At 39.5% G+C, this 14,074-nt stretch overlaps 1 protein-coding gene across 1 annotated transcript in view; it reads right to left on the bottom strand.

Annotated features, from left to right (window-relative positions):
• The window catches only part of EPSTI1 (epithelial stromal interaction 1), an 85,446-nt gene that overhangs the window by 60,131 nt on the left and 11,241 nt on the right, over window positions 1-14,074 (bottom strand). Inside the window, exons 3-6 of the mRNA XM_027720292.2 lie at window positions 13,161-13,244; window positions 8,636-8,709; window positions 7,923-8,006; window positions 2,363-2,436 (exon numbers count right to left, since the gene is read on the bottom strand). Coding sequence (XP_027576093.1) covers window positions 2,363-2,436; window positions 7,923-8,006; window positions 8,636-8,709; window positions 13,161-13,244 — 316 coding nt within the window. The remainder of the gene's footprint in view (window positions 1-2,362; window positions 2,437-7,922; window positions 8,007-8,635; window positions 8,710-13,160; window positions 13,245-14,074) is intronic.

Genomic DNA, 14,074 nt, shown 5'->3' with positions numbered 1-14,074 from the left:
GATCCCTCCTCAGAGGCACCAGGTCAAGCTGGTATTTTGTTGTTTAGTTATTGCATCATGATTAAATTATTTTAAGAATCTGGATGTCTGAGACAGTGCTATGGGAAGACTGGGGTCAAGCTGGTAAGGAAACCTGGTCTGACTGTGTGAGCTGGGGTATGTAGCTGTGAAGGGGCTTTGGTCCCAGCTCAGGTAGTGCAGGAGTGACTGCCAGAGTAACTCCTGGATGGTTGGACAGGGAAGTTTCCTTAACACTGTACAGCATGGAAGGTTTTTGCTTAACCAAAATTGCATTTAGTGTAGGTAGTTTTTCAGTTCACTTCCTCCAGGAGTAGTAGCTACAGGGCCCTTCTGGTGTATGTTCAATACATAGTACATACAAATAATGTTCTGATAGTTCTACATAATCTCAAGCAATGGAGCTCGACAGTCCATCTTTATGTTCAGTTGCATCAGTCAATTAGTTTCCAAAGATGAATGCTCCCAAGCCTTTCCTTAATCAGTGGACAGAACAGCTGCCAGCCAGTCCACTTCTCAGTGCTCCGGCAGCCAGAGCTCCTGCACCACCTGGGGACTACCTGACTGCCCACATAGAGTCATTTAGGTTGGAAAAGTCCTCTACGATCATCATGTCCAACTGTTAACCCAGCACTGCCAAGTCCAGCACTAAATCATGTCTCTACATCTTTTAAATACCTCCAGGGACGGTGACTCAATCACTTCTCTGAGGCAGCCTGTTCCAGTGCTTGACCACCCTTTTGGTGAAGAAATTTTTCACTTGTGGTCATTTCCATTTGTCCTGTGTTTCGGAGGGTTTGGACCTGCTTTTGGCAAAACCGAACTTACTTTTAATGGAAAAATCTCTGAATATCAGAATTCATTTCACCCTAAGCAAAAAAAGGTACAGACAGAGAAGGTGATGGAAAGGAAAAGATATGTCTCTGTTCATAACTGAATATACCTTAAGACAAAAAATTATATTAAATTAGAAGATAAAAACCCTGACAATTCCCTTAGGAAGAAGTAAGGCCCCGTAACTGAGGACCTTGCACTGCAAAGACCTGATGTGTCTGTTGTTGATTTAGGCCCAAAGAGAATGAAAGTGTCTAGTCTGTCAGAAACAGGCAAAGATCTAAAGTTATGAAGGGTCTTCAGAAATCCTGAGGAATCAAGGGGTGTGTGGGAAAATCCACACCAGGACAAACCGAGAACAAACAGCAAGCAAAACACCAATATCTAGAGACAAATGCTGATAACGTATTAAAGGAAAGAGCTGTGCCTGAAGTCAAATGCAAAGAAACAAAAATAAAATACAAGAAAGGCTGAGATGAGTGACAAAGTACTAAAATGTCTGTGCATTAGAGAACAGAGTCTGGGCAAATGGTGAAGAAACTGGAGCTACCAGCATGGGAAAAAAGTGACTCCCTTAAAGGTCACAGAGGAGGGAAAAAACAATCAATCAGGCTAAACATACAGGTGAGTAATTTCAGAAGCCTAAGATAAAAAAGGTAAAGGTGACTAAACAGTATTGTGTGTTAATTATGTGATAAAATCAGTTTGGACCAGTTAAAAATAAATAAATAGGGTAGAGTGAATGGGTAAGGCAGGAACTTCACTGCCAATGGAATTAATTATACCAGGACTTAAGCTGTATCTAAATCTGATATTAAGGAGGTATTCCTGGGAAACAGGTCTTCACAACAAATCTCTACATTTAAGTATGCTAAATATAGGAAGTCCTCATTATTTCCATGTAGGTTAGATTTCTTTACTAGTCAATAAAATAAATGGGTGGAGATGTAATTTAAATCCTGTTTCAATAATTAGTCTTGGACTGAATGATCAGCTTTCATTTGTAAGTGTGTGTTTTAGGAAGCTAAGAGAAGTCTACAGAATCAAATTTCTCACAGAATAGGGTGTGGAGGAGGCTTGGAATATTTCACAGAATCATAAAATCTTTGAGGTTGGAAAGGACCTCTGGATGTCATCTTGTCCAACCCCCTGCTCAAACAGGGCCACCTTGAGACAGCTGCCCAGAATTTTTGAATATCTCCAAGGATGGAGAATTCACAACCTCCCTGGATAACATGTGCTTATATTCAGTCACTCTCAGAGTAAAAAAGTGTCTCCTGATGTTCAGTAGGAACCTCCTGCGTGTCAGTTTCTGACTCTTGTCCTGAAATCAAAAGTTTCAAGTCAAAAATTGAAAAAAATAGCAACAGAAGCCCTTCCTGAGCCCCGAACCAGGAAAAAAAAAGACAAATAAATAATATTAAATAATAATTAAAAACCCAACAAACAAACAAACAAGAAGGACAAACGGATGAGGAATTTAAGGTAATAATTTTCAAATTTTACTTACTAATTTTGATCTTCAAGGAACATCTCTCTTCTTTGCATTTCTTCTTTTCTTTTTTTAACTTCAAGTCTCTCTGCCTACAGTATTAAAAACAGGAAAACATATTTGATGTTTCCAATAAATGAGAAACAAACATTGATTATTTCAATTCCAGTATTTTAATATTCTGGTCTTTGAAAGATCTATGGCAGCAGTTGGGTACAAAAGTGACCTAATTTCAAATTTAAAAGTAATCAGATATGACCAAACATCTCCTAGTCAAGAGATCTGTTTAAAATAGAAAATGACATGGTGCTCCTCGTAGATCCATGTACCTAAAGGACCTTGTAAGCCTTGACAGTTCTCATATCACAACTCTGCTTGGGGACCTCTCTTGGAACATTGGTCCTAGTAAGAAGGACCCAAACCACCACACCAAAGCAGAGGATAATCCTGTAGCACTGACAGTGCAGTGATATGAGTACGTGTAGCTCATAGACCTGACCTTCAGGGGCATTAGGTACTGGCCAGTTGAATACGTGCTAAGATGGACGAAAGTGGGAGACATTGGTACTTAACCAGCATTATTCTGCCTCAGATACCATATCCAGTATAAGAGTCAACCAAATCCTTGACACATACAACTCCTTTTAAAATCTGGATACCACAAGTGATTAAGTCCTTTAATACAAAATTGCACATAATTTCCAGTGAAAGGATCATATAAGATGCCCAAGCCCCAAATTCAAGTAGAATAAAACATTAAAATAAAAGCAAAAACCAGAGAACTTGCTGCAACAGCAATGTGTAGTTCAACCTAAACTCCAGTCAAAAGAAGGCCAGCCAAATCTTTGCTTTGGTTCGCAGGCTGCAGTTAGGTCACATGTGAAGAGCAGTCAAAAGGCAGATCAGTGTATTAAAAGCACAAATTGGAAGTGCCAACCTGAGATTTCAGCCTGCTATATTTTGAGCACAAGCTCCCACACTGTAGCTGGGGGGGGGGGGGGGGGCTGCAAGAGTTCCTAGCCAAGGATCACGGCAACTTGCATATGGAGCAAAATACAGACTTGGACTATCACTCTGCTTGTCACCGCCCCTCAAAAGGAAAAAGAATATTTTTTTATTTTCAGCCATTCCTCTGAACAAAGTGCTGTGGAAATTTCAGACAATACTTTGCAGAGGTGAGAAGGGTGGTGTAGGTGAAAATGGCCAGACCCCCAAATCAGGGAGAGGACACTCTACCTGGGCAGAGGTGTTAAGAATAGGACTGAAACCCCGAACTCTATAATCTTCTTCCTTTCCTGCAATCAAAAAAGTTTCAGAAAAATTACAATTCTGCTGGCAGTTACTCAATTACTTTGCCTTCAGTGATTTAAGGGTATTTTTTAATTGGGTAAAGAATGACTGTTTGGAAGAGATTGGCAAAACAAGTGCAAATTCCTCCTTCACATGTATTGGATTAAGAAAAAAAATCCTTTCAGATATTTGCAAACAGGAAAAGAGCCACTATGTTGTGTGACGATATAAACTGCTGGAAGGCAAATGACTCAGAAGTTTTTGTTTGGAAAAAGGCAGTGGAAAATTAAACAAAAGGAGAAAGATGAATCTCTGAATAAGATGTCCTGTTGTTCAGTCATTTGACATCCAGAGACAGTGGTAGAATGTATGATGTACTGATGCAATTAAAAAATTTAACCAAACTGCAGTGAGGAGCATGACTGCACAGTATAGGTAAACTTTGAGAGTGTTTAAGGGATATCTTGTTTGTTCCTAACCACTCCCCCCAGAGAGGGATGATTTTTTAGGCAAAAAGACTCCCACCTATTTATGTAACTACAATTTACAGGAAAAGAAAGGAAAGAGGTAGAAGGGAAATCTAATCTGGCTTCTGTTATAGTCAAAGGTGATGCTGATACTCTCAAGACATCAGCCATAGCTTCCAGACTTTTTCCCAACACTGCCCAACACTGCAAGCTGACTCCTACCCCTCTGAAAAAACATTGGGTGTGAGATCTGCCACCATATTGCAAGGCCCCTGAAAGTTCAAATCCAAAGCTCATGGGAGTTGTTGTGGTCTAGCTCCTAGCCAGAAAAACACAGCGATACTAATTTTGATAAATACAAACCTTCAGTATCATCTCTGTTTCCCACTAGAAAAAAACCAAACAGGATATCCTACAGCTATTCTACCACCAGAATGGTACCTGAAGAAAACCCCAGCATCTTGAAATTATTCATTTGTGGCTGACATGACTATTTTTTACTCTGGAAGTTTACCCTGGGACCCCTGCTTAGGATGCATACAAGTGGCAGGCAACAGGACTGGAACATTCTCTAACTAACGACAATCTATCAGTAGACATTGCCAAAGCACTGTACATTTGGCAGCATCTTCAAAAACAAAGCCAAGAGCGGAACAGCTGTGACACTGAAGGTAAACATGTTGAAAAATATTAGCAGAAGGTCTGTAAAGTGTCTGGTTCTAACAAATTCCTGGAAAAAAAGGCCATTCATGCTGATTAACACAGTCAAATAAAAAGCACATGAATTGATAAAAAATAAAATGAAATTACAGGTTATCCTAAATAATACAGTTTCTAAAGATGACAGGACTGTTTACTGTGTGAGGTAAGAGCAACAAGTTGCGTAAGGTAAGAGCAAAAAGCTGTATGAACTGGAATTCAGTCAAGACTTAGAGCATACAAGGAAAGGCCAAAGGCAGGGTAACAGCAACAGAAATTGAATGACAGCAAATAGAAATACCCAGTGCACTAAAGTTGTTCTATTTTATGTGCAGCACAAATTCCAAAAGTTTAAAAAACAAGAAGCCAAATCTCAGCCACTGTCTTATTTTTGGGAGAACTTTGACAGTCCTTTCACCCAAAATACACAAAGGAAATTATGGTTTAGTCTGGTCAAAATCTGTGATGTGAAGGGCTACACAAAAGATACCAAACTGCAAATACTTACTACGAATGAGAAATTAATAAAAAAACTACTTCCCATGTACATCCACACTTTCTGCAGATCAGGCACACATCTCAGCACTGGGGACAAAAACAGAAATAGGGAACTTCCTGCCAACATTACAAACTCTTTTTCAAATTATTTCAGTGAGCACTGAGAGATCACTACCTTAGAATACTCAAACTCATGCAGCCCATGGTTACCCCATGAACAAACCACAGCAGTCCCAGGACAAGCTGCCTCTCACAGAGCATGTGGGAGACTTGGGTATCTGTTCACACAAATCAGTCCTGTGGAACACAGAATAAAGAATCTTCCTTCTCTCTGAGAGATGGAAAGAGACAAGGTAGATGCCAAGTGCATTGGTATTTCAGCACCTAATAACCTCAAGATTAATTAAAGAATGACAAAGACTGGCAGGTGGACTCCTACATATGGTAAGGCAGACCTTCCACATTTGGATACTGCTTTGGCAGACACACAGTTTTCTCCGTCCACAAAGACAATTGGAAAGTGGGTGCTGTTTTTTCTGCAAAATCAGCATTAAAGCAGAAACATAAACAGATCCTAGGTTCACAGGCAGCACTGGCTTATATTGTTCTTACAATCAAGGAAGAACTGAGCTGAGTATCAGCACCCGTTCTAGTCATAGCACATTAGTCTGTAGGGCTTCACCATTCACGTTTTTTGGCAAAGTAGCTTTCCAGCTGTGAAAGTTCCAGGGTTCCTGCTGATAAAGCTGTCTAGCCATTATCTCCCTTCAGACTGTCAGACAATTTGGTTTTTATTGAATGAATAATAACCTTGAGCAAAAGAAGCACTGGCCAGCAAGAAAAACGGCTCTCAGCCGATGCACTGCAGGTGCAGTTGAATACAGATCTATCACTTCAAATAAAAAGCTTATTTCTTGTGGTAACCAAAGGCGAACATTGGTGATACTGTACCAGTTCTCTAAGACTCCTCTCATCCTCAGCTCTTGGGAGCCTTTCATTTGCAGGTAGGGTGAGATAGACAAATTGATACCTTTAAGTGGCTTTCCAGCATGCTCTTCTTAAAAACAAGGTTGAGTTTTTAATACATAATCATCTTCCAAGAAGAAATCTTATCAGCTGAATCACTATTGTGGAAGACAATCTGAATAAACAACTTCAAATTAAGAGTTCCCTTTCATGCTCCTCTGTTTTATTTGATTGCTTTTGGGTATATGTTTATTTAGTCAAATTAGACAGTCTGTTTGGCAAAGATGTTTGCCATTATGTTTCATCCTCCTTTAGAAGTTTTACTATCTCCAACATCTATAAAGATTTTATAATCTGTGGGAGTGAAGGTAAGGAAATTAAAGAGTATGAAAACAAAACTGATACATCAATATATTTTTAGGTGTAACTAGAAATTATATATAGCAGCCCTGTAACATTTTTCTTGTCCAATGCCCATGGGCAAACACCATATATTAAATAATTAAACCCCTGTCTACCATTGCTATCCTCATTCTATAGCTTCTGGAACTATACATGAGCTGGTAACCATCAATGACATTTTCCCATGATAGCATTTATAACCTCAGTGAGCTATTGTGTATGGGTTTATCCCCAAAGAGTAATGCTAACCACTGAAAGACTGAGAACAGACTAACCCTTACCTGGAGGCAATTACAGTTATTTTTGTTTATGCATGCCCTTTTACGCCAACCAGTATTGATTATTTTTTAATTAATTTTCAAGATTCAGTTTCTGCACAGAAAATCATTTTTACTGTTGTAGAGATAAAACTTGCAAACCTTAAATCTCCCTTTCTCTCCCTGTTATTGTGGACATCTGTATCATGTTTCCCCTCTTTTCTTTTTTCATTTAAATTCAACACTGCACTCTTGAGCACTATTTGATTGCCACCAAGGAGACACAAATGAACTTTTACAAAAGTTTTGCAGCACAAAGGATGAGAAGATGCTTTGTGAGAATAACTAGAAAAAGAAAACAAATGCAAAATCATAAAAGAAATTTTGAAACTGAGCTATCATTGGTGTCAGTATATGGAGAATATTAGAAGGAAAAGTGCTCTGACATTAGCAATACACTTGTGTGTGCAAGCCCCAGAGGGGCTGGAGGGCCATTCGAACTTCATGGTGCTCTCAGCCCAATGCAGATAGACTACACTGACCTTTTCATGATTTGGATGGCTTTTCCACCATAACAGGCCAGATTTTCTAGTATTCTTCCCGTGTGCACAAGCAATTATAGATTTTATAAGGTCTTTGTGCCATCTTCCACAATCTGATCTTATAGGAGAAAGCTCATGTCAAAGTGAACCATGTAACCTGCATACACAATGTTACTCCTGACCTTAGTGTTCTACCTTTCTGCTAACTCCTCAGGATGGATGCAACTGAAAGGCTGGAGCTTCTGAAGAGCCCAAGGAACTCTCAAGCTCCAAAGAACACCAGGTCAGACACCCTTTAGTGAGCTACAAAGAGGCGGAGGACTGGATTTCCTAATTCCTTGATGCCATCTGGGGTTACCACTTAATTTAATTAGCCTCTTCCCTGTAGTTCAGCAAAATCAAGCATCAAGACATGAACTCTGTTATATGGCTCTAACTCTGCAATAACCAGGTTTACCTTTTCTCTCTGAATTGCTTTCTTTTTCAGGATTTCAGCTTCTTCAGCTGCCTTTTTTGCTTTTACATATTCTTCTCTCTTACGCTGCATGACAAAAAAATACAAAATTATTTTACATATGTATTTATACAAGGAATGCATAAGGTAACGGCTCCTGTACTGTATATTTTTCAAATCTAAAGTGTGTTTGGGGAAAGTTTCCAGAATTTTTTCCCTTAAAATGAGACACTAAATAATGCAGGCTGTGCAACAGCTACTCCAATATTGTCTTTAAGAAGGCTGAGAAATCTAGGACTGATAAATGGGCATCCATGCAAGGAATCACACAGCTGATTGATAACTTACAAGCATTTATACCTCTTATAACAGAAACAACATTTCTACATAAGTACAGTTTAGGGTGGTACATTGATCAATTAGTTGAAGTGTAGGCAGCATGCCGAAGGATACGACAAGGCATATAAGTGGCTTTACAACCGTACTGGTTATTATTTTCTATATCATCTGTGATACAGATTTCTACATATTTATGGACAGATTTCTTATTTTCTTTGGTGCAGAACATTTGTTTCTGATTTCCTGCTGCTTCCTTCAGGTTTCATAACTTTCTTCTGTCAAGCATCTCTGGGTTCAGTTTATAGTCATAAGAAATACTTCATGAAAAGCTTTCTTTTGAATTCTAAAAATAAACAAACAAATTTATTCTTACCGACCTTTTGCTGGTATTTAGATTGCATGAGCATCATTTGCTGGTTTTGCCTTGCTTGAGCCTCTGATTCCTTTCCACCTTAAAAAAACCCAAACATATAAATTGCATTTTTTATGAACATTTTAACTGCCAATACCAGTCACTTTGGAACATAGGAATATAACAGATTGGATGTATGCCTATACAGGAAATTTTTCATAATTACAGTAGCTGTCTGATATTAAAGAGAACAGAGAGGAGACCTTTTTGATCATTTTATTCATCCATCAAAAGCACTTGCTTATTATTTACAGAGCATCCACTGTATCACCCACTCTACCAACAAATATGTCTCTACAGTATATGATCAGTTTACTGAGGAACTATTCCATTTTCAGAAAATCAGTCATGCTTTGCAGGTGAGTTTTCATTTTTCAATCCAACTATTCCCACCTTCGCTCAGTTTGTCACACACATACAGAGTCAGAAATTCTATTACCAAAAAGTTTATCTTTTATCAAACTTAGGATCTTGGACTCTGCCAGCTCTAATGGGATGCTATCACTTTAATATTTTCTAACTAACGTTTTGGCGCTCGAGGAAGAATCCCCTTTCTGAAATGGAAGTCAAAGCCTTTTCCCACAAACCTCACATTCATATCCAGATAGCAGAAGGTGTCCTCATTCAAAGGCATGGCCTCTCTTTTGAGAACATCTAAAGCTCTGGCCATAATGTTCAGCATTCAATAAAAACAAACAACTCACAAACAAAACAAACAAAAACCTAACCACATAAAGAACTTGATACTAGGGCTTAAGGGATGGAGGACTTTGATTTTATTATTCTGCTCTACTATTTTCCAAAGTATTTTCTTGCTTTGGGAGAGGAAATAATTCATTCCCTCAGTTGTTCTGAAAATCAACAGCAATTCTTACTCCATTCGGAGGGTAGGGAGTGTATTTTCCCTTAGTGTTTTAATGAGAAATTCTCCTCTTTGTGCCTCCTAACTATAGAAGCAGCTGCACCAGTCTGTGCAACCTGACGTGCCTGATATCCTGGGCTGCATCAAAAGCAGCATGGCCAGCAGGTCAAGTAAGGTTGATTCTGCCCCTTTATTCCACTCTTGTGAGACCCCATCTGGAGTGTTGCATCCAACCCTGGAGTCCCCAACATAAGAAGGACATAGACCTGCTGGAGTGAGTCCATAGGAGGGCCTTGAAGACAATTAGAGTGCTGGAGCACCTCTCCTATGAAGACAGGCTGAGAAAGCTGGAGTTGTTCAGCCTGGAGAGGAGAAGGCTCCAGGGGGACCTCCTAGAAGCCTTTTAGTACCTTAAGAGGGCCTAGAAGAAAGCTAGAGAGGGATTTTTTGCAAGGGCATGTAGCGATAGGACAAGGAGGAGTGGCTTTAAACCAAAAGAAGAGAGATTTAGATTAAATATAATGAGGACATTTTTCATTGTGAAGGTGGTGAAGCACTGGCACAGGTTGCCCAGCAAAGCTGTGCATGTTCCACCCCCGGCAGTGTTCAAAACCAGGTTGGATGGGGCTTTGAGCAACCTGGTCTAGTGGGTGGCATCACTGCCCATGGCAGGGGAGTTGGAACTACATGATATTTAAGGTTCCTTCAGACCCAAGCCATTCTATGAAATGTAAGACAAATATACTAGATCTTTCAGAAGGGATCACTCTTCTCTAAAGGCAGCTTCCTCCACTTACTAATGGAAGGTAACTAATCTTTAGGTGCTTTTGTGAGGTTCAGTGAAGGGGAGATCAATTCCCTAATTGTGGCAACATTTCTACGCACAGAAATAAATCTGTAGGATAAGTCCTCAAAAAAGACTGGCCATACAGGATACAGACAACAAGCTTAGAGTAGCAATAAGCATACAGCTAGCATTGAGTGGAGTGACTCCTTCACAGGTCTAGAAAATAAAATGGCTACTAAACAAGTTTTTAAACCTTTTGGATGCTTGATCTCTGTTTTTTTTCTAGCCTTTTATTGGCAATATTTCCTGTGTGCACTGTACTTTTTTTTGCATGTAGTGATGAGCATCATCTCTAAACAAATATTTTTCTGATCATTATTAGCTATAGCCTATAGCCTTTCAGCCAGGTTTAATTCATTCAAGGTTTGGCTGTAATGTGTCAAATGTTTTGCTGAAGTCAGAGTATGTAGTGACTGGCTGTATATGATATGATCAAAAAAGAGACCATTTTATCAGGCATGAATTGTTGCTTCACTCATTGCTTATGAAGGAGGGTAGAACTTGCATCCTTCATTGCTCTCATCTCTCCATGGTGCCTGCAAGTTTGCCAGTCAAATATTACAGAGCTGAAATCCAGAATACTTATTTCCCTATGGAAAGCATGAGTGTTAAGAAACTTCAAGGATTCTCTGGTGATTTAGACTAGATGTGTAATCTCTTAAAATCACTCTGAGAAAAAACACATGATACTTTTTTACCTTAATGAGTACCTACAGTGGTGAAATTAGAGATGCCACTTATATCTTTTTCTCCTTCCTTGAGCTCGCTTCAGCTCCAAATTTGTTCCCATGGGAATGATAAGATCTAATAATCTTTGCACATTACCTCTTTTCAGAGGCACTGAACATACTGTTTCAGTCTCCAGGAGTCTAAGTTGCAGCTAGACAATGACCAAAGGGATCATATTTTCTTACTTTTTTTTTTCCTTCTCTTAATTTGCTTCTTCCTCAAGAAAGTTTTTAAATGCTATGGGCCCAGAAAAAGGTAAGGCTCCCCACAACCAGTCCCTGCAGCTTTGACACCACATCCTCAGTCACGCAGCCAGCCCGCACACATTCTACATAGACACCATACACCAAATTTCTGTTTTCAGATTTCACTTTCTTCAGCAAAAAGCTTTGTGATCCTCTTGTGACAGAAGCATGTCTTCTAGGAATGACTTACAAGCAAGAAGCAGATATGCAAGAATTCACAAAGACCATGTCTGGCCACATGACTGCCCGTGATGGTGGGAATACAGGGCATTACCACCACAGCAAACTGACTCAGGCTGCAGGGCAGAATATGTGGGACCTGTATCACCTTGATCTAAAAACCAAGTCTGGGTTGGAGTCAGTTCAAATTCCTCTATGTCCCACCTGCTATCTATTTTTATACACATTATCCCACTGCAAATTTATCATGTGTAGTATGGCAAAGAAAGAACTCAATTTGCAGGTCAAGGTAGCCAATAGCCTGCACCGTGCACCCCAGATTCTCCTATGATAGCCAAGGGAAGGAAGGGCAGTTCTAGGTTTATAAAACTAATAAAGGCATTGTTATAATAATTCAATTTGCTAGAATTAATTTTGCCTGATTTTTATTAGTCAGTTTCTCAAGGTCATCCCATCATAGTCTATACAGATGATGCTTTAAAGTCGTCTTGTCAGCAAGTTTCATCAGCTTTCTCCTAGCTTTAGTGCCAAAGACATTAAAGAAAGATACTGAAACAAGATAGGTCTGAAGACTGGTACTTGAAAAACACTTCTAATAACATTCCTCTTGCTTCAGCACAATCAGCAGTTCTATTCTCTGAACAAGATTTCTTTTGGGTTGAGTTGGTTTGGTTTTGTCTTCTAATTCTTTTTTAAAGTAACTCTGAAATATGACTAAATTAAATATTTTATAGTGGTTGCAATTGAAGAGATAACAGTTTCTCTCGCATGTTGTAGGGGGCGTGTTTTAAGGATGGTGGAAGGGGCATCCTGGGAGATGAAGTCCCGAATGTACTCCTACACACATGGGCATTGTGGTACCACATGGTGATTGGTTAAGAGAATCACGTGTTGTTTTAAAGTGCATATAAAGGGTGTTGTTTGCTTCCAATAAACAGATTTGATTGTTTGAACCCTCAACCAACGGGTTCATGTGGGTTTATTATTTATTATATTAATAAACGCCACAACCTGTCTAGAAAAGATGTTGATTATCTTCACAAACACATCAGTTCACAGGGACTTCAGTTCTTGTAGCTTTTTATCCTGTTTTTCATTTACTTATCTTTGTTGTTATTTTTATAAAATTGGTAATACAGAGCTTCATGCACATTTAGCCTACAAATGCTGAAGCTGCAGGGATCACTCTTGCCTCTTCAAGAGCCAGCAGTCATGAAAGCACACATACTAGCCCCTAAGACAGAGGAGTATTCCTATGGGCAACTGGAGAGTCTCCAACATGTGCTGTCCATCTTCATACTAACGGCAAATGTGTGCCCCCTCAGAGACATCAACCAAAGACAGTGTCAACAGCAGGAGGGATAATCCACCTGTTTTACCCAAATGTCAGCACAGATTTTCTACTCTAATCTCAGCATATTTCTTGAGTGACAATCTATGCTGTTTTGTTTGAGAAACATATTCATTGCCACGACCATCAAGAAGCACAGAGAACCTGCAGTAGGCTCCTGTTAGCCCTTATTGATACTGAATCTCTTTAATAGGTAACATGAGAGAAAAAGTGAAAAATGCCTCATGTTCTGTAAAACAAAATTTTGCAATGTGCAAATGCTGATTCACATCTTACCCAATCTCTGTGGAATCAATGTGATCGGCCCTGGCCTGTGCTCTTCCTTCCACCGCTCCAGGTCATCTAGCTCTTTCTTAGCAACTGAGCAGGCATAAAAAGAAACAAATATATGGAAGTTAGAGAGAATACTAAAAAGCATGCAGTATTGCTAATTACATGTAATCCTGAAGACCATCCAGGAACAAACTTGTTCTCAAGGGGTGCAGACATCCCCCAAGATGTTACTCAGTCACTGCAATGATCAGCTAACAAGGCAAATGTTTTCCCTACCTCGAGACTCTAATGGTGAGCAAACCCCAGGACTAAACCCCAAAAGCAAAACAAAAAACAGCTAAAGGACTGCTAATAGACTGCTTTTTAACCTCTGGAAACCTGTAGGTAAAAGCCACATTATTTAGTCCTGCAGGTAAAGCAGAAGTTGTTACAATTAAGATGTTACTGCTGCACGGAGGGAAATGTTTGTGATATAATGCTCCCCAGCAGGGAAATGAGAAGTAATTTTCCCTCCCAACCACATGCTCTTTAAATAAAAGCAAGAGGAATGCATGAATCAGGTTCAGATTAAGACACTTCAACATAGGTGTCCACATGTGAGATGGGCAGCAATTTCCCAGTGTAGTCAGTGGAAGACAACACAGACAGGGTGCCAGCCATATGCCCTAGAATGGCTGGTTGATTTAACTTCGCTCTTTATCAACTGCCAGAGGAAGAAAAACAATTCCTTCCAATAGCAAGCCCAACAAAACCTGTGTTTTACATTATCACTTCAGTTGCTTTAGGAGCTCATTTCACTCTTAGTAATCATATTTCCTAATGACTGGCTATGGCTATCAGACAGTAACACCAGGTGTCCTCTTAGAGGATAAAGCCAGTACGTGAGCAAGTTTCTAAAGAGACCCCAAAGAGACATC

This window comes from Pipra filicauda, unplaced genomic scaffold, assembly GCF_003945595.2.
Source record: "Pipra filicauda isolate LSUMZ 115617 unplaced genomic scaffold, ASM394559v2 scaffold28_size6257848_pilon, whole genome shotgun sequence".
In the NCBI taxonomy this organism is placed as follows: domain Eukaryota; kingdom Metazoa; phylum Chordata; class Aves; order Passeriformes; family Pipridae; genus Pipra; species Pipra filicauda.
Note: the sequence above shows the minus strand (reverse complement) of the source record. Positions and strands in the feature narration are given on the sequence as shown.